The sequence below is a fragment of the Struthio camelus genome, chromosome 4, assembly GCF_040807025.1.
Source record: "Struthio camelus isolate bStrCam1 chromosome 4, bStrCam1.hap1, whole genome shotgun sequence".
Taxonomy (NCBI): Eukaryota; Metazoa; Chordata; class Aves; order Struthioniformes; family Struthionidae; genus Struthio; species Struthio camelus.
The window spans coordinates 34130032-34151800 of NC_090945.1; the positions used below are offsets into that span (position 1 = coordinate 34130032).

General features: G+C 37.7%; 1 protein-coding gene across 1 annotated transcript in view; it reads right to left on the reverse strand.

Annotated features, from left to right (window-relative positions):
- Positions 1-21769, reverse strand: part of FREM3 (FRAS1 related extracellular matrix 3) — a 64808-nt gene that overhangs the window by 16124 nt on the left and 26915 nt on the right. The window contains exons 3-12 of the mRNA XM_068941044.1: positions 20193-20339; positions 17638-17868; positions 17186-17311; positions 15675-15926; positions 9025-9174; positions 6578-6791; positions 4993-5189; positions 4236-4400; positions 2893-3075; positions 970-1100 (exon numbers count right to left, since the gene is read on the reverse strand). Of these exons, the coding sequence (XP_068797145.1) occupies positions 970-1100; positions 2893-3075; positions 4236-4400; positions 4993-5189; positions 6578-6791; positions 9025-9174; positions 15675-15926; positions 17186-17311; positions 17638-17868; positions 20193-20339 (1796 nt within the window). The remainder of the gene's footprint in view (positions 1-969; positions 1101-2892; positions 3076-4235; positions 4401-4992; positions 5190-6577; positions 6792-9024; positions 9175-15674; positions 15927-17185; positions 17312-17637; positions 17869-20192; positions 20340-21769) is intronic.

Sequence of the window (21769 nt, forward strand, 5' to 3'; positions counted from 1 at the left end):
TTTTCCATTTAAAATCTGTTCACCTACAACTAGCTAAAGAGTACGAAAGAATAAAATCCCCAAACACCAGCAGAAGTGAAATAAAATTAGCTATTTAAATGGCCATTTCAGCCATTTAAATACAAACCCTGAAGGTTCGTTTTAGGACCTTTGTATTTAAAATAGCGGCCTACAAATTTATCATGCTGTGATATATATGGCATATACAGGAAGTTGCTAATGGTTGAGTCAAATTCTATCTTAAATATCGACAAAAATGTCAGGCTGTGTGCTTCTAAACTGTTGTAACTCTAGCACCTCGTATACTCTCTAAATAAAAAAAGAAATGGCAGGTTAATCTGTCTCCATCCCTGCCTTGTGCCTGTCCCCAGATCTCCTGCCCTCACAGAGTTGTATCCTGACGCATAAAATGATGCACAGCACTGATCAGAGCACCCTCAAATATCCTGGCCACACAACACAGCTACATCTGCTGATCTGCTGCTTCCAGCTCTTTCCACACATGTTCAGAAAGGGACCAGTACAGCCTGTCCTTTGGTAGCAGCCAGAGACAGTATTAACACAAACAGCAACTGCCAATCACAGCTTTTTTTTTTTAAATCTTCTTTTGCTATCGGTAATGGGAAAAGACAGAATAGGTTTCTGCATGCTAGTTTGTATACCTCACTTTTGTAAAATGTATACTAACAGCACAAAAAGAATGAGAGAGCTCTTTACTCACAAGCTGTCTATGAAGTAAACAGTGGGTCACACACAAAATTGGGAATTTATCATTTCCATCTTTGTCCAAAGTGTGTGGATTTTCAGCTAATTTATACTTGGTATTCAGCCAGTTATGCCGCTAGCTGGCCACATGAACACATGCATACTGGGCTGTTACACATGCTATGAGTATGGGTTTCCTAGATGCTCATATACAAAGCAAAAAATTCCATTACAATAGCAACTTTTGTTGCCAACAGTGGTTACCTGTGTCTCTGCTACCATATTCTCATCAGGCTTCAAGTGGACAGTAAATGCCTCTCTCATTTCTCTTATGCCATCGTACAGGATCTCTACTTCAATAAAGTGTTCAGCTTCTCCTTCTTTGAATTCAATATCTGATTTAAAGAAAAACAAATTAACACATAATCAACAGCAACACAATGTTTTTTGTTGATTGTGTTAAAATAACATATTCAGTTGCAATAACATAGTCTTGCTCTAAGTAAAAAACATTAGTGAACTGAGCTGTTAGTGTCAATTATTCAGCACAATGACTAAGCACAAACTAACCCACTTTTGCCCGGTACAGAATATGCAAGGTGATTTTGGTAACTTGTTCCAAGATGGAGAATGGTATCAGAAGCCTTTTTAGAGTACGTATTTCACTTTTTAGAAGCACTGTGTGGGTTATAATCAGAAAGGCTTCCAAGATTTCATGTAGACTCCTGGCACAGACTCCAGAACCATTGTGAGATGGCTCAAGTTATGTCTATCCTAGTAAATAAAAGGTGCCAAGAAATATTCCTAGATATTAAAAATTGTTTGCCTACATTTTTTAATTTTTAACATGGTTTCTGACACGATTTTGGGCCAAGCCACCTAGCACTCTTCCAAACAATTCCTGGACGAAGTTCAGAATTATCGCGGGCCAAGGAGGCAGTCTGCACGCAGCAGTCCTGCTCTGGAGGGAAACAGAGTTCAACAGAGTGGATCTGCATGCCGAGGAATGGTCCCAGGCCCATTATTATGCTAGCATGGGTACTGCCTTGGGCTCCATTTGTAGTGCATATTTAAGTAAGGTCCAAAACACCTGCACTTTGAGCAAGGCAGCCTAAAAGTCAACACGCTTTTCAAGAGACACTTTGTTAATAGGAAGACATTCAGTACTTTAAGGACACACATTCATCTACAGGGAATCCCAAGATGCGAACTATTAGAAATAAGCATCATGGTCTTTCTTCCAGAAATCAAGGAGAGACTACTTTCTAAAAGCCAGAAGAAAGTGGTACTCATAGCCCAGAGGCTAGCCCAGTCCATAACACAAATATTCAAGAAATCAGAGACTCTCCACACTCAGTTTCCTCTAATTGTAATCAAGTTCATACCTCCCTGGAGAACTTGCTACTCCCCAAAGGAGTTATTGTAACAACCAGGCTATAAACTGTTCCTATGAGGGTTATACTCCATCAAAACCATGTCACCATGACAAAATAAATCAAAAGGCAATTGGTCAATAAAGAAAACATGGATCTGTAACCTGGGGGTTTAGGTTCTCTCCTGGGAGCTGGAGGACCCAGAGCCAGCTCCCACAGGACCCAGCAATGGGCTTTTCTGTAAAGAACATCTAACCACTGCCAGCTCCTCCCTGTAAATGCTTAGGGCAGATCTCTCTCCCATACTGCAAGAAGAAAGAAGCAGAATAAAGCCAGACAGTTATCTTAAAATAGCAGAACCAGGAACCTGAGCATATTCTTCCTGTATTATCTTCCCTATTTCTTACGACAATATTCCAACCCTCTGCCAGCTCAATGAACCTGAAGCAAAGCTCAAGAATGAAATTCTGCTCAAATACATGGCCCAGGCAGATAAATACTTCAGGTAGGTTGAACTTTCATTCTTACAAAGAAATATCGAGTAGGAATTTCATAGTAGCTCAGAATACATAGGAACCCATCTCTAACCTAATGCAAACAGTCCCTTTCAGGTCCCACAATTAACTTGGAAGAGTAAAACCTTACAATGACCACAACTCCCATACCAAAATACACAAAGTGAAGCAGGAACTCCTAGTCTGAAGTATAGCATCTACCACCCAGTTATTACAGTAAGAATTCTGCTCCCTGTCCAGCATTCATTCGCAGTAAGGCACGAACGTTTCCCATCCCCACAACACAATAAAACCCTTACCTTCTGACACTGGATTGTAGTCTTCCCCCGAGGTGGCTGAGCCATCCTTAGTGTGCACTCTGACAATGGATACTTTGGAGCTATCACCCAGGCGTAGAACAGGGATTCTTACAAGTGCAATTTCTCCAGGTTCCTGAGGCTCCTGAATGCTGTATTTTACTTCAGAGAACTTAATCACTGGTTCTAAGAGAAAGAAAATCAAAAGAGAACATTAGGAAAGAGAAATTACTCTTGTCAACTGGATCAAGTGCAAATAACTCATGCAGACTGAGACTGGATAGTTTAAAGGAATAAACATTCAGATTAATTGTCTATCTATTAATCTATTGGGTTTATTGGCTGTTGTCTGGAATGGTCAAAGTGAAATGCTTTGGAAAAGTGGAATTCTAATGGATGCTTGTAGCTTTTATTAGAAAGAGAATACCTGGTCTCATGGTTTTTGCTTTAGTGGAATTTAGAATGGAATATTTTGAGCTAAAACATGTTTAGCTTTTGAAGAAAGAGGTTACTTTCAGAAGTTACTTATTCTAATGCCTTGCCACAGGTGTAGGATAAATTTGATTTTCTTAAAATGACTCTCCACTACCTCTAAGGAGTCCATTTTACAGCATTACTGATTTTTTTTCCTTTTTACCTACATAGTTCGACATTTTCAGATGCACAGTCTGCACATACAAGTCCCTGTTTTATTCCTGTAAGTTTTAGGAGTTCCCTTGCAAAAAGTTTGTCCCAAAGCATCTATAATTCTTTTAACTTAGTCAAATTTAAGATACTCTTTCCTCAAAACAACATAAACAAAGCAATAAACGGAATGGAAGTAAACAAGGGAATTTCTATTCACATTATCCCATTAAAGGCAGAGCCGGGGTGCATTCAGAATAGATTTAAAAGGTGGCAAATTCAGAGCAGGAAAATAAAATACTTGACAGTCTTTCTAGGTAGATGCTTTTGCTACAATATACTGAAGAGACTACAACAGCCGTGGACTAGTAGGATCTATAAAGGGACTACACATTTACCAGGGGTGCTTTTACTTTTAACATCCATGTTACACAATCGTAACAGCAATTACTGACAAAAAAATCCAAACAATTTAAAATATTTGCTAATCCCTGGAGCAGCGGGCTGCAAAGTTCTAATTGTTGGACTTAGATATAGATGTCCCTTACAGCTAAGTTGTTCAATAACTGTCCACTCCAGGGGTTTCTGAAAAACTTGGTACTGGGTACTTTGAAAACCGTTGAACCAAATGCTGAATGGGCTTAATCTCATTTTCCAGTTTTCAGCTATTGTTTCATCTTCTGTCCAGAATATACAGAATGAACTTTAAACACAAAACTTACTGTCGTCTTCATCCTTAATCTTGATAATAGTCTCTTTCTGATCCCCAATGGAAGCACCAAAAGTAGAATCACTTATTAGTGTTCCAAGCACTAATCGGAATTCCTCCTCCTCCTCATAAATTGCATCATCTTCCAGTACGACCACACAGGGCTTCTCAGTTTCTCCTGCAGAAAGGGATGAAGTAGAAATAAGATATTATCTTTATGGGAGCACAAAAGACTAAGACTTAAAAAAAAAAAAAAAAAAGCACTTTTTTAGGTTCCCCTATAGAAAAAAAGGCTCAGGAACATGGAAACAGAGACTAGTGCTGGGACTGGCAACAATTCATTTTCCTGCTGAGTTTGATTCAGTCTCTGCTAAGGAAAAATCCCATGGCACTCCACAATCGAAGTTAAGTAGCATCCCTTGTAGCAATCAGCAGTGTGTTGCACGACGAAGAATCCGCTGCTCTGATTCTGATCAATATTATTCCTGTTTATTCTCGTGAGCAAGTGCCTTGTTCAAAAGTACAGTAGAGGAAGTTCTTTAGGATTGAGCTCTCCTTATTTGCTGGCTTTGACTACAAAACATTTGAAAGTGACGCTGTTGTACTTACAAAATTATTTGTTAAATCCTGTGGTTTCTTCTTCATTGACATAAGATAAACTAGTGTGACACCTTCCAAAATGTCCTAGAGGTTTAGTTCTTATTTATCATCTGATTGCTTGTTAGACAAAAGTAATAGAGTATTTTCACATTTCAGTGGGAAGATCTTACCTGGGAGAAACACCACTACAGAGTCATCTGTATTTGGCCTTTCCTTGTAGTCCATCATAACTTGGGCAGAACCCTGACGTGTATAGCAACGCACTGTAGACTTATGGTTAATGTCACCACCTCGATAAATGATGGCCGCCAGCTGTTTATCTTTTTCATTCACCATGTACAGTGGTGTTTTGAACTGGACTTGGGTGCTGACAATAGAACATGTTATGCAAGATGAAAAGGATCCTCACATATAGACAGAAAATATTGACCACATTCCCTGATTAAAAGAATAATTTTCTTTAACTTATCATTTTATTTGCTAACCTCTTAAAACAAATTGAAGAAGGTTCAGGCATATGCATTTTTTTAAACGCACATTTTGAATCTAGATGAATTCAAATACTTTCCCGGTCCGCAGTAACTAATCTCTGACCTAGATGGCACTAATTTTTTCACCAGTCTTTGCACAGTAGCTGAGTTTGGGTGAAATTTTTAAAAATAGCATTTGACCCATTTTTGAGCAGCGGGATTATTTTCTGCAAAATAGTCTATTTTGTCTTTGATACAGAGACGAAGCAGCTGTACAAGACCACCAGGGCAAAAAGGGCAACGACCACAATTCCATTTCCACTAAAGTCACTGTGATACTTTGCATTGCCTTCAACAAGTGAATATTTTAGAGTGAAACTGTAACTGTGCTCTTCAGAGTTCTGTTTGAGAATGAACTGTTAAAACAATACGGTGTCCTTAAGTCTTCAAAGTGCAATGAATCTGCAGAAACCTGAGACTGTTACATGTCTGGTCACTATTTAGCAAGTACTGGTAAACATCTGAATGGCTGTGTGTTGAATGCTGTTTACTTTTAAAATTTGATGCTTGCTTTTTTTTTTTTTTAATTGCTCTCCCACTAGAGACAGTACAGCTTCATGCAACGCATGAGCATAAAGATCTGCACAATTATTTGAAAAACTTAGCTGCTTACAATTTCTGGTATTCAAATAACTACTGCCAATAAAAAATTTTCATCCCTAGGGCTTCTCTACCATCAACATGATTATTCATTCAAACGAAGACGCTTCATACCCCAGGCATAAACAAATGCACTTCCACCTCATGGTACAGTCCCACTACAACATTAACACACTTTTCTAAAACAACATCTTTAAGTACAGAATGAGATGGAAGACAAGCAACAGCAAAGAATCTGCACCTCAGTCAAATGTTCCCACTTCAGGTATAGCGCACAGCTGTTAACCATACTGGGGTAAAAGATATATCACAACAATTATACATATCACAGAATCACAGAATCACAGAATCGTTTAGGTTGGAAGGGACCTCTGGAGATCATCTCGTCCAACCTCCCTGCTCAAGCAGGGTCACCTAGAGCATATTGCCCAGGATCACATCCAGACGGGTTTTGAATATCTCCAGCGAAGGAGACTCCACCACCCCTCTGGGCAACCTGTTCCAATGCTCTGTCACCCTCACAGATAGTAATTTATGCTACTACCAGAAGAGCTCTTCCATCTTCTAAGTGCACTTAAAGTGCTAAAAAGAAAAACCCTTTAAAAAATGTTCCCTCCCTTTATACTTACAGTCAGTAACAGTGTCATTGATGAAGACGGTAGTTTTGCTAGGCTCCCTAAGCACTGCATTCATGGGCATATGGAGAACTAGTTCAAACCTCTCAGCACCTTCTAGGATAGGCTGGCCCAAATCATCAAGGATGATCACTCGAAACACTTGCATGTTGACTCCCGGAGTGAAATCTAGGTTACGGCTGATGCCCACGTAATCAACACCAGCTGTTTGGGGAAAAAAAAACAAAACCTGAAACATCAGTTACTGTCACATGTTAATACTTACTTCTACATTCGTGAAATGTGTTTGCAACTGTGCCTACTGCTGTTCTGAAGAAAATTTAGTTTAGATTTTTTTCATGGGCAAACAAAGTTAGGAACAATGAACATACAGTGAAAAAAACACATGCATCTAGATCATGTCAGCACAATTAAAACCTGCTTAAGATCCCTTCAAACTGCCAGTGTAGTAGGCTACAACCTTAAAAAAACATGCAACAGGCCCAATATCCACAGCAATTTAGCCTTTCCTCTCAATTCTGTACTACATACATAAGATTATACTTAGACATTTACCTTTGAAAAGAGGAGATGCCTGTTCATAGCCCCATCCTAAGAAAAACAGTGCCTTGCACAGTAGCTCTATCACTGATCTCCATTACCAGTATCTCATCACTAAAACAAGCAGGCAGCTTAAGCATAGGTCAAAGCACCCAGCATATGTTTGTTTGGTTTTTTTCGGAGACTATAAGCCTGTATTGGAAGATGAATATTGACTACACTTCAACTTTTCTTCCACATGTGACTGATTGCTTAGCCGATATTCTTACTGTTTACATAATTTTGCATTCTGTTTAACCAGACTGTTGTGCCGTATCCTCTTTTAAATGTTCTATTTGTCATCTGCAAGTAGTGACAATAATTATTTTTCTTCTGTCACAGTACATTGAAATGTACATACTTAAAAGCAACTATGTCTTTTTATTTTATACACCTTTACCTGTAGAAAAACTGACGTACCTGTTCAGTTTTGTAAGCTTTTGCTCAAATTCATGCAAGTATCTTGGATCCTGATTAAGTTTTCTGTGACTGCAAAATCTTACACCTGTGCATCATGAAGATACCACAACTCTTGCACAGCTTTTATACTTTTCCTAATCAATTATTGTGTGCATATGCATTTCATATAGCAACATATATTTTGTAAAACTCTAGAAATACTTAAAATTAGGAAAGGACTTAATGAAAAAGGAACTTTTTCAGAGCTCATAACTACCTGAATATAAGAGACTTTAACAGAAGCGCTTTTTCAACCACAAATATATAATTAGAAGTACAACATTAGTACACTGCTTTACACACAGAGTATCCTATAAAACATGATCTCATTTCTTCACCTGAAGAGTGAGTCCTCACATATGACTAGCAAAATAGACTTGACATGTGATGAATGTCTCCGTTCTTCAGTAACTGCAATTAAATTCCATTTCCCTGTATGTTCATTGCAAATTAATTAATAGTTCCTTCAGTCATATATGCTGCATTACTAGCTCCTATAATTCCTCCTTACTTGTTCTTTTGGCAGCAACACTGATCATGTATCACACATGTATTAAAAAAGAAAATTTTGCTTTCAGCTTCAATAATGTGAAGATCACTGAGATCTTATCTCTCTCTTGCCGGTGTTATCACATTTGTCGGGCAGAACAGAGGAAACCTCATTAACACAACTAAATTCTATGACCCTCAGCAGCTATAACTGCTCCTTAGACTTAATTCAGCAGCTAGCAAGCTGAGCAACACATTTAAACAGCACAGCAAAACTGTGGCCAGCCCAAACTTTCCCAGAGTCTAATAAGGAAGAAGTCCTTGCAGTGGAGTTGAGAAACAGATGTTACAGGACAGTGAACAGGTTCTGGATATTTTGGATCAGGTTTGGAGAGAGAAAACTCTTGGAGGTCTCACTGATGGTTCCTTGCCACAAGCTCTTTCCAAAGTAACAGACAGATCCTAGAACCTTAGATGCACCAGTTTCACAGAAACAGAGCTACCTTGGCTAATATACTCACATTGCAGGCAACTGTGTATGTATGCTGTAAATACAATTTTGTAGCCGGAAAACACAGATATGAAGGCAATACTGTTGCTCCTTTATTCCAACTGCCTCTGCCAGTGTCTGCTATCAGTTAAGTTGTGAGTAGATTCAGCTGGGATCATTTTTTCCACATCTATTCTGCAGTCTCCATCACTCAGTGAGCTTAGACAAATTGTTGTTGTCAGACAGGACAGGGACAACAACGTCATGTTTTCTACCTGATAAAACCATGTCTGATGCTATCTACTTAACTTTCCCATCCCATACCTACACTGAAGACAAAGAGTGAATGCTGCCAGATATCCCATTTTCACGTATACATACTCAAGAGCAATCTGAGTCCCCGTTCTATGAGGAACTCACCCTCTGCTGACATTGGTTCTGTTTTTTGGGAACGCACGGCGACAGAGGAAGCTTTGGACAGGTCTGTTCCACTTCTCCAGACATGAATCTCCACACAGCCCGCGCTTTCATCCGCTCGATATTCAATGTCACCAAAGTACAAAGCAGGTTCTAAACATGGAGAGAAACGGAAATATTTTTGAAAGAGCCTCTACTGGGTTGCTCTTGTTCACACACTCCGATGTTGAAGGTATATACAATGCTCAAACTCTCCAGTCAGACTTCTAATGTGTTAGTGACTACAAGAAAAATAAGCATTAGCAATTTCCCCTGAAAATCCCATTGATACCTACTGTCCACTTATAGAAATGTTATTACTATGCATCTGCTTAGCACTTAACATAGTTTATTCTAACCTTTTTTTAAACCCAAACCTTGAAGTAAGTAAATAAAGTGCTACATCTCCATGGTTTTGATCTTATCTGCAACTTACAGAGATCATCCACAGCTGGCTGTTCAGCTTACTACCTGAAGTATAACAACCATTTCAAAAAAATGGGACTATGTTGCCTAACAGAGAAATAACACATGGAATAGTTCTTCCACGATATTTCTGTAAAGTAAAATAAGGCAGAAAATTATTTGAAACATACTATTAAAGGAAACATAGATCTCCATTTACCTTCTCCCCTCCCTGAAAGACAAAAGCAGTGTGCAGGATTTAAGGGATTAGAAGTTTGGGTTTTTAAATTGTTGTCAAAGCACACATTGACATGGACATGGCAGATTAAAGGGTTGCAAGCTGTTTTTCTCTTCAGTGTGACAAACTGACTTTAATTATTCATAGGGAACACAAAAAGTTGCACAACCCAGGTCATGGAAAAGGTCAATATTAAATTGGGCTTAAGCAGACCCTGTTGTTTGGCATAGGAGATCAAACATCACAAGACTGTTTCAAACTAGTGCTAACTTAGCAGCCTTTCTGAATACTAGCCAAGAAGAAAGAAGTTCATGCTGGAGACAGGTTATACCTGCTGCTTTTACTAAAGAACAAATAGAGTCTGCTAAACTCAATATACGGCCTCCTTTACTTTTGCCACCTGAACAATAGCAGCCTCTCTCTTGCAATCAGTGTCAATACAGCTTGACACATCTTCCTGTGTTGCATATTACTACTCATCTATATTAACACAACACAGAGAATATCTCCAGTACTACGGCAACATTATCTTAGCACAATAGCCAGCACCTTTTTAAATCAAAACACTGAAGCTACACAAAAGCCGGGCACCCATCTAATATTCAGCATTTCTATTGTACCTCTTAGGGAAATTCAAAGAACTCTGGAAACCTTGGAAATTATGATTATCACCTCCTATAGCTAGAGAAAAGGAAACGTGGAGTAAGACACAATGGTCCATAGAGAGTTTTTAATCGGTGCGGTTTTCTGGACCTCAGTTTATGACCTATTTTAAAGCCAGTTTTACAGAAGTGCTAGACAGCTTTTGATGACTCAGTGTGCTCAGTAAAGCATATTAGAAATACAGGCTTTTTTATAATGTCAAGCAAATCAGTAATAAAGGTGCCTCACATTAGTAATCATTTTTGACGTTTTGGATCTGACCTTCCAAAAATTAAATAAACATTCCTTTGCAGATGGGAGAGATATCTAGCTAAGTTCTTTTCTAGACAGGAACTGTACTACTCAGCTCACTGAGAATTTTATATCTGCCTAGAAACATTGTCTGCACATATACATGTATGTGTGTATAATTTTGCTCTGCCAAGTAGTAATCCAATGCAAATCCCATCCCACCTCTGAAATCAGTAGATCAATTATTTGACCTGTGCTATGAAGAGACCTTTTTTTTTTTTTTTTTTAAACAAAAGTGAAGGTTGCAGGTGCCTCTCTGTTTTCACCTAAGCAGTCTGCCAGATTTCTTAGGATTCAAAGTACAAGTTTTGAATCATGCTAAATCCCATTTTGGCTATTCTTAACTTTCCAATAAAAATCAAAAAAGAAAGAGGTTTGCATGAAAGAGGTTTCAGGAACTTGCAGAAGATTTGGTGTTTCTTTTCGGCTGCCATGATGGATGAGATTTTGAAGACAATCACATTCTGTTCCCACTGGCTATGCACTTTTTACTACTGAAGTCTTCTTCATGTGGCAGGGAGAATAAAAGGATTCTAAATATCCAAACATATAGGCCTTCTCGTCACAGCGAATGGATTATTGAACCACTAACAATGCCCTATAAATCAGTACAGCTTTCTTTAACCATCTCGCATAAAGCACAGAAAGAGTAATTCCGCACAAGTCAATGGCAACACTTCAGGTTATATCATTGTCACCAGGATCAGAACCTCACTCCAACTGAATGGGCAGGAAATAATTGGGGGCCTCCCCAAAGGCATAACAATCACCAGCATTCTGATCATTTGGACAAAAATTGTTACAGTTTTGGCCATGTTTCATGAAGATGATCACTGTAAAATATTTACTCTGGCAAGGGTAATCAAGAATCATTGCAATGGCTCTTCTCTTCTTCCTCAGCCCTTCTCCCCCTCGAAAAGCATTGTCCAGGATACTGGATTTACTTACTACCAGACTGGTTATTTTTCTCTATTTACATCTGAATTTGCTTTCAAACATCAAAAGCCCATTCCATTTCACTTAAGTAGAGCTTAATAGATTTTCAAGTACAGGCTGAAAGCCATCTCAAAAGTTTTAAGAGATCCAGCAGTTCAACTTTTTGCAGTCTGCAGTAACTGTCTTGAACTAGGCCTTTAAATGACAGCCTCCTTAATTAGGAGAGCAACAGTTCTTTTCCCCTTTAATGTTTATATTGTGTCTACAAGTATGTGGGCTGCAATATTATTCTGTCTTCAGAACTCAGTGCTACTCCTTTTGATAACAAGCTTTGTGTTTTGAAATATGACTTAAGGAAACACAATAATCAGTCATACTATTCTTATTGTACTCAGTTTTCTTATTTATATTATACTCCTTGCAGTTTATCATCTTAAATCCCATGTTAAGCTTTTTAGAATTTTCCTGCTGAGAGCACTTAAAATGGCTAATGCAATGATCCAAATGGGAGTTTCTCAGTCTTACTGTTTTATCAGTGAAAAATACTGCATAAGTGAATGCTTTCTTCATTTCCAATGTGTAGATAAAAACATAAAAAAGAATAAGTAGCTATGTAATTCTTTTTTTTTAATCATTCAAGTGAATATGTTTTCCATGTTAATATCGTACAACTCAAAGGAATTGTTCCTTGTATACTGTGACCAGTCAAATACTCAACAGCATATTCTGTGTCTTCAATTTCTGATTGTCTGATCTATATACACCTACTCTTCCAAAAGCAGTAGGAATAAAACCATAAGTCAGTGGACTATTAAAAAAAACAACAACAAGTCTACCCCTCAAGGAACACGACGCCCGTGCCTCAATTATTACATTGATTTAATCATGTATCTCTGAAACATAATCCATTCTTGTTATGAATACAGCATGTTACATTTATGGCACACACACTTCACCATACAATTCCTTTTCTCTACTGCCATTGAAAAGGGGTCATGAGCTTGTCTGTCACAGAGGTGTTCGTCCAGAGGCCATTAGAAGACTCAGCAATGTACTGCAGCTTTAAATGTTGTAGTATACATGACATCTCCAACTTTACCGTGTCTGGCAAGAGCCTGCGATTTGCTAAATCAATTCCTGCAGATGAACACAGCATCTATGTGGCTAAACGGCCACGGTTCATTGCAGAGGATTGTCAGATAAGAAGCTAACAGATAACTCAGGAGAGTATATCCCTCTCAAGAACTTCCAGAGAATTGCTAGTCTTTGGGATCACTCAGAACTAAATATTCTCTCCTCCAGGAAGGATGGTTAAAGCGTCCTCTTACTCTTTTCTCTAATCCTTGCTTTAACCTAGGTTGCCTTGTCCTGTAATTCCTGCAGAGAATTTCAGCTGATTTCCCCATTTACCAATATTTACCCTGCGGAGACCTGGACTAACCTTAATCCTACAAAAACTTTTTTCTTGTCCCCTAATAGTCAGATCAAATTGATTAATTTAAATTTCATGACCACATTTTTTTTTTCATATCTATTCAGAAGCAGTTTGCCATTCAGATATGTTTCAGCAGAAAATGTTAACAAGGCAATACATTTTAAAGACATGCATCTATTTTGGATTTCAAAAGCTGATGTACTAAGTCAAAAGAAATAGGGAGCAGCAGAAATTACTTTTCTTGGCTTGCAAACTAATAAAGAAAATTATTCTAAAAGCAGAGGTCATTTATGTATTTACACTCTTCTTTTCTTTGCCTTTTAGGACAGTTAGTGAAGAAACCATTGCTCTAATTACCAACCATTTAAGTAACAAAGCAGAATGGCATCCGAGCTAACTGATAATCTTTAGTAAACATTGGTAATTTCAGTCATGAAATGCCATAAACTATTCATTCAAAATCAAATTTCTTTCTTAAAAAGGCTTCAAGTGTTTGCTCAGCCTGAAAAGTCCATAAATTTTCTAATTTTTTAGAAAAAAACAGGTCCTGGAACCTGTTTTACCTGTGACGCCACTTAAACACAGAAGCAAAGAGCTAACATGGATTTCCACTTGCTTATAAAATCACAAGTTGTTTGCACCTCTTTCTTCAAAGCCCGTTACGGAACAAGTGGACCTTTTGTTCAGTTAGACAGCATGCCCCCATGTTACAGGAACATGATACAGAACTTGGAGTTTGCTGGTATAGGACCAAGGGCCTACCACAAAGCCTGCATTGTTCACTGGTTTGGAGAGACCCTAGATAAAAGGATAGGCATTATGTCTTGACTACTCGCTTGGGCTTCTTTTTCTTTTTAATTCTTGAACAAACACTTTCCTTCATTTAAATGTTACTGTCATGCTATGAGAATGTGAAGTAATAATTAGCTTTAGAGATATGTAAGTTTTAAACCTTTTCATCTAAGTTAAATGAAACTGGTGACTATGAAGGCTCTTGAAACCTAATAATGACATTCCCATTTTTTATGTACCTGTAACACAATCACATGAGGAGCTATGGATCTTCATTTGAGATAGTCTGCTACAGATCTCTGCTTATGACAGTGGAAATATTATTTCAACAGAAAACTTCAGGACTCTTTCTACATAAAGCCTGTTTGCTTTAAGGAATTCCTTGATATATGCCTCTCAAGCTGTATATCAAGCTTTAATCAATGCCTTCCTCCTCATAACGCAGAAAATACATTGAACCTGAGTGGGGATGGAGATCAGTTATAATAAAGCTAACCATGGCCTGATTCAATATTAATTTATATTGTTCATGATCAGTTATATCTGTACAAGGAGTTTGGAACAGTATAAGATCAAAACAGTAGTATTTTGCAATTTCCTTTCTTTTTTAAGGCTCGCTGGCTGGCTAACACAGGATTATTATTATCCTTCATTATCCCAAATAAGTTTTTTATATATATTTTAAAATCTTTCTTTCTTTCTTTCTTGAGGAGGAAAGCAAAGGGCAAGGGGAGAGAAGATGCAATGCTACCAAGAAACTTAAAGCTGCAAAACATAACAGTGACCAGTGTGCCATTATGGAAATACAAACGTGGTATAACACAGCCTCCAGATTCAGTTTTCATTTGCACTTGCCGCTTGCTCTCCTCAGAGGGCTCTCCTCTCCTTGATGTTAGAGGCATCACAGCACACCTCATCATGAGTAATTTGATCAAAGGATTCTGCAGTTACAATTACACTCCATTTCAGTTGTGCTCGCTTCTTTTCAGCTAGAAAGAGGCACTTTCAGGCATGCTATTGCCTTGCTGCTTTTGCCGAGTCTAACAATTAGAAGTATCCCAGGTTTGGTTTACATACCTCATCTGTAAAAAATATTGCCCTTTACAATAGAATACTCCACTACATCATGGTTTTGCCTAATCACAGTACAAAAGTCTAGCCTTCTTTAGTGCAGTTACAGAGCAGGAAGAAAGGCTTAGATAGGGACTAAAAGTAGTAGAAGCACCAGAAGATGTAGAAATAAAAAGTAGAAGTTTGAGGCTAAATACATGGCTTTTAATCTGTTTTTGTATAATAGTGTTAATTCTTGAACTGAATTCTGTCTCTCACTTTATAATAAAAAGGTAAGACTCCTATTCCTACCTTTCAAGTGCATTAATCTTGACATGCTAGAAATCAAATGCCCATGTCAAATTAGCCTCTATTATCTAATTCTACTCTTCAACTTCAATTTGATAGTATTTCTTTTAAATCTATAATATTGCCACAAAACTGATCCTATATTTGTAGAAACTATTGTAATCACAGACTCTGCTTCACTAACAGTCAGTCTAATCCTCCTTAGACCAATAAAGCTGCCTTCTATTTCTAAATCAGTAACAAAATAAAATCTAATCCTCAACTCCTACAGCAATAATAAAACAGTGTAAGCCAAAATCCATGTTTCAAATTTACACTGTATCTTAAACATAGCTCATGTTTCTCCTGCCAGCTTTTCTGTCAAATGAGCAAATCATCGATCTATGTCTTCTGCTATTAAAAAAAAAACAAACCCACAGCGGAAAAGAATATTTATCAGAAAAAATTCCAAAGAGAAAAAGTCCCAGCCAAACAAATGTGATTCTTTGTACTCACTATCATCTGCGTCAGCCAAGATTACTACTTTAGCACTTGGGAATTCAGTGCCAATCCGGCCTCCCACTGGCATGCTCAGAGACACGTTGAAGATCTCATCTTCCTCAAAGAGAGAGTCATCAATTATTATAATACGACAAATTTTCTCAGTCTCATCCTTATTAAAGTGAACAATGCTGGTATGGTCTTCAGGACGGGAGATGTAGTCAGAGTAAGACAAGACAGTAGATGGAACTGTGCCTGTGGCAGAACCTATAAGGAGACAGTGAAAAAACTAATTAAGGGGACTCAGGACTTTAAAGAAGTGGAAGAGAAAAAGCCCTTTAAATGACATAAATACAAAAAAAATGTTTTATGCAATAATGAGTCATAAAAATGCTTCAGTAACAAACTAAACACAAGCAATTCCTGTCATTTATCTATGGTTACAATTTCTCCAGGTGCAAAGTGGCTCAAGAGTTTCTTTCTGTAACCCATCACCCTCATGCAAGTATTCCTGCTCCCAGTTTACCATTCCCCCAGTTATATTGACTCTGCTCTCTTTTCTGGGGCTGCATTTCAACAAGATGAGCGAAGCAAGTCAAATGATTAAACAAAAACAACAAAGTCTCAAAAGCAAATGCTTTGATCCAGATCAGCCATTTATAATATTAACTACAGTATTTGTGTGGCTATCAGCATGTTGAAAGTTAGCATGCGATCATGAACTTTCACTCACACATCTCTAAATATCTGGCGAAGATGGGATTGGGATTTGAACTTTATAGCTGGCCTCTAACCTAACCAAAACTCCGAAACTTTGTGTGATTTTAGGAATGTTTTAGTTCTAAATCTACATCTACTCCTCATGGTTCAAGGCCAACTCCATAAATCACCTTCTTTGATTACACAAATGCACAACTGAGATGAAAAGGATTACTAAGGCAGATCATTGCTCATGCAGTTCTCTGAGTCAACTATGTTTAAAAGAAAAGTGAAGTCCACGGCCTGTAGTCTGTCAGTTTTGAAATACCAGTTCCTGATGAATCAACTGAAGCCCTGGACTGGCTTTCTTCCAGCTACATAGTCAAAGAGTAAAATATTCACTATAAGGAAAAAAAGCAAGCTGGAGACCTCTTTCTTATCAGAGTATATACAAACGTATATTGATCAGTCATATCTTTTCAACAACAGCAGAGGTGCAAGGCTGAAAACTGGAAGTATCCTTCCCCCCTCCCCTAAACAATCACTGCGGGGACTGACATTTCTTCTTCTGCAGGAAAAGAAGCAGGAAAATAATTGGTGCCTCTACTAGAATACACACACACACTTACACTTCAGGTATTAAAATATTCTTAGGCAGACAACTAGGTAAATTAAAAACAACATAAAAGTTGCTGTCAAAAATCACTTGTTCCAACTACTGAAGTCAGTAAAAATACTTGTTGACTAACAACAGCTGGATTTGCTCTCTTACCTACCTAAATATGAATATTATGCTGAATAATCTGTTATCTAGCTAGATAACGTACCTTGGTGTGTGGAACAAATGACCATTAATTCTTGACTGACATCTCCAGATCTTCTAATAGGAACCTGCAGCTCACCAATATCTTCCTCTACTCTATATTCCACCTGAGGAATATACACCATAGACTCTGGGGAAGGAAAGGAAAAGAAAAAAAAAACACCAGGATGAGAGAAGCAGGGGGATCCAGGCTGAATACGAACAAAGTTACATACAGCATATGAATTTGGCCAGGGAAGAGATTTAATAAGAAGTGCCAATTCTTCATTCAGCTAGGTGAAGCTCTAAGTCAGGGCTGAATAAAAACTAAACAACAACCGTCTGAAGACGGATATGGTCTGTCTATACGTATATACATATATACTCACATATATATGGGTACTCACAGGACCTGAAAGTGAATAGTACTGCACCTGATCACAAATTTTGCATCAGGGAATGGGAAGTGATACATACCATCACCAGGATCCACAATTTCAACTGTTGCTGCTACTGGAATCTCAAGAGCAGCCATAACAGGATCAGACAAAAAAATCTGGAATGTTTCGGATGCTTCATATTCATTGTCTATAAAAATCCTCACTCGCCAGGTAGCAGAAGCCTGTCCTGGATTGAACTGGATCTGTTTCTGAGCTTTCCCTTTGAAGTCTTTGTCCTTTACTGCTGTACCATCTCTGGTTCCAATACCTGAGTAAAAATTTGGAGGAATTACTTTCCACACATTTTAATATTTTAATCAAATTAAAATTAAAATTAGTTTTCAAATACTAATCTGGCAATTACCAACCTTCAGGAAAACAAACTGTTAAGATGATTATATAGCCCTTTCTCTAGAACTATGTTGCATAGCTCATAAAAAACAGGTAATTAGGACAGGGTCCTGCAAACATTTGTATACATAACACATTTTTTATTTGCATGAATAATTCCTCTGACTTTCACCTCCTGTGTACTCAAGACCTGCATAAACATCAACAAAGTTATTGAGGCATGAGGGTATTTATCAAATATAACTTAAAAGTCCTGTTCAGCATGGCCAGTTTCCTATACACATTAAACAATTGTTGAATGAGTTTTCCAGTTCTACCTTCAAAACAGCTGTACCAGCCTGTCAGACATTTATGCATGTTAATTAAGGCGTTCAAGGCTTCAATGAAGGTATAATTTAGTCACTTGCATATCTAAAAAAAACCACACACACACACAAAAAACCTCTGTCTCATTTCAAGGCAAATTAATCATTGTATGTTTCCTATTTTGTGCTTACAGTTTCTATTATTGCTCCGTATCCATTGTTGTGCTCTTACACATTTGGGATTTGTAAAGTTTTCTCACTGTTGTCACCTGTACATTAAGTGAGCCCTAAAGACTTTCCCCATCTGTCTAAGTCTTGGTTTTGCATCTACTATCCTAGCCAGATAAGTAAATACCTGGACATTTGACATGAAATCTCTTGCTAGTGAGACAGAACAACGTTCTCAGGGTTTATCTTTACATCACACTGTAAGTGCAAAGTTGCTTTTTCTCTTCCCGACCCCATTTTTTCTTTCTCATGCAATTCTTAAGTGCAATAACTAGTCAGATTTACACCATCTATCCTGGGATATTAGTCAGGCAGAATCTCTGGGTTTTAACCCAGCACTGGTTTGAATATACAAGCACTTTTTTATTAATTGGTGATGTTGGTGGCAATGTTCAACACCAACAATTATGACTCACTTTACCTCCCCTGGTCGAGAATAATTAATCCCTCTCAAGTCAATGCCCTACCTGTTTGTGAAAGAATCTGAATGGCTGAATCTGAAATCAGAATCTGAAAGCAAAGAGCTTTTAAAGGCTGTGAAGTATGATATCATTCCTGTATTAGAATTCATAGTTCTTCTACCTCACAACTACTTAGCTATTAAATGCCTGATTTTATACTCAGATAACAGCCTGATATGCTACATTTGTGCTTTGCAAAACAAATATTGTCATGCATGAGCTTAAATGATAAAAAGTCTAAAATCTTAAACTTTTTTTTCTTTTTCATTTGTTTTTAAATAAGGGAGAAAAAGAATGTTTCTGCTTAGCGCTCTCTTGAGTTGCCCCACTGGTGCAAACAGGACAAAGGCGAGATGCTTAGCTTTGGTTGGGGATTTCTATATTTTTATTTACTTGACTGCAAAGCTGTCATGAGTGAGACCTCTGCTATCCCATGATATCACACTCATAACTTCAGTGTGCTCCACATCTACCGCCTTTGCTGGTAGATGGCCCTTTGAGAATTACAAGTAGCTTTTCATAGAGCTCAAAGGTCTGTGTAACACTGCCTTTGTAAGACAGGAGCTGTAACTAACTTCTCCACAAATTGGTTCTGCAAGCAGAGACCAGCTGCTTCAAGTCAACTAGGACAAAGAATTTTTTACCTATTTATTTATGTGTTTATTTTTAAACTAAAGCTAATATGTTATGAAATGTATCCTCTTGCTAAAATAACAACAAAAATTGTCTTTTTCCAGGATGGAATGGGCACAACAGGAGACACTTAAAGCATCCCGATTATCGTTCTATTGTTTAGCAACTTCAGAAGAGAGACACTGGGGCAAAGAGCAGAAATTTATTTTGATGATTTGTTCTTACTTCTACTAACGCATACAGAAGAGCTGGGGGATTTCATCCGAGGAGGATGGTACTGCCTAAAGGAGGTTTTATATAAAAATTTATATATGAATATGTGTCTGTATACATTTATATATCTATTTACATAAATACAGACGGATAGCTATAGACATAGAAATAAATAACAACAAAAACACCTGTCTCCATGTAACGTATTCACTTAGATTTCTGGGGTGGCAATAGTGGAAAATGAAATATAGAGTTATGTTTGAGCAATAAAAATCTATACTATTGTTACCGTGATTTTTTGGCCTATATTAAGTAAATAGAGGAGCTAGCAACTATAGAACAGCTCCTTAACAGCTGCCTTTCCTGGTGCCAGAAATTTCAAACGTTAAAGATTTACTTACTGGTAAAAGAGGTCTCTCCCAGATATCCTCTGCGTCTGATGGTCACCTCCAAAAATTTGGAGTTCTCATCTACAATGTAGTACTCCTTCTCCAAGGAAATCCAAGCCCAGTTCAGTCGAAAGGGTTGACTCTTTAACATGTTCCCCCCTGTGTCACAGAAAAACTATCCTGAATACTACATCTAGTTAGTAAAACACAACTAGAATTCCCTAAAGTCATTGCTTAAATATACTTATATCAGCATCAGGACAAAGCCAGTCTACTTGTTCATCTATGTATATGAGGGAAAGAGGTACATAGCACTAAAAACAATGTCCCACTCTCCAAAACCTTCCAGAGCCAATCTCTACACGTCTTCCACAGGCTGGAGGCTAGTTCAGGGGTCACTGTCTGTGCTTTAGCACTCCAACTCTCTAACTGAGCCACCTATTAACTCCCAAAGACTAGTTTTGCAAAGATTATTTCTGTCAGGAGCAGGATTAAGCTGTGAAAATATCTTGGGAGGCTTTGGGCAGGTCACACTGTAGTCTTGCATTAATGACTCTTTTTAACAATGCTAGTAAATGCCTATCAACATCAAATAATGACAATGACCTGAATTCAGCTTCTCCTAGTAAATGTAGGCAACATGTAGTATCACACAGGGAAGATATCACAGTCTGAATTATATATGGATGAATTGTGCAAAATATTTGGAAGTTGTGACTAAGTTTCTCTTCTTGCTTTCGGGAAAACCACTTATTAAAAACAGTAGTTAGTCTCTATTATAGCAAAACAGAGGGGAAAAAAAATCAAATTATGAATGTAATGCTGTTTAAAACTAACAAAGTCAAGAAAATTTAGTTTGTAATTCTCCTCTGCAAAATCAGGCCTTATGCTGCCTACAGTATGCTTTGTGATAGAAGATTGTAACATAATTTTAGGAACTTTTGATTACTAACGGATAATAGACAGGGTATGGACAAGGTAAGAAGTAATAGGAAAAAGAAAGCTGCCTAAGTCAAGAACCAATAAAACACTGTTCTCCACTTATCTGATGATTTGCCACTCACATATATATAGGTGGAGATATATATATACACATCCATATATAGATATACACATCCATATTCAGTAGTTCTAAATTAGTAAAGATTAGCATGTTAATACCCACAATGGGAGGACACTTTTTGCTCTGATGAAAAGTACTTCCAGCCACCATTTCAGATTTTGTTTTAGCTTGAGTAGCTAGCAGTGTTTCTATTCAGCTCCACAGGTGAAGCAATGTTTCTTCACAATAGCTGCTGTGCAGACATGAGCGTATTTGCAGTTGACTTCAATTTGCACAACAACTAAAACTTACTGAAAGGGACTAGGAACGTAGGAAAAATGTGCAGGGGAATAAACAGTGAAGGGAATAAGAGGAGTGAAAAGTTTGAGAAGCACAAAAGGAAGAAAGAACACAACCCACCAGCTTAGAAAAGAAAGCAAATATACATATGTATGAAAGGAAAAACAGTTCCAAAAGTAGGATGATTTAGAAAAGGTGCTGAGAGGGAGGAGAAAATCCAAATTAATGTGTAACTTCAGCTAGAAAA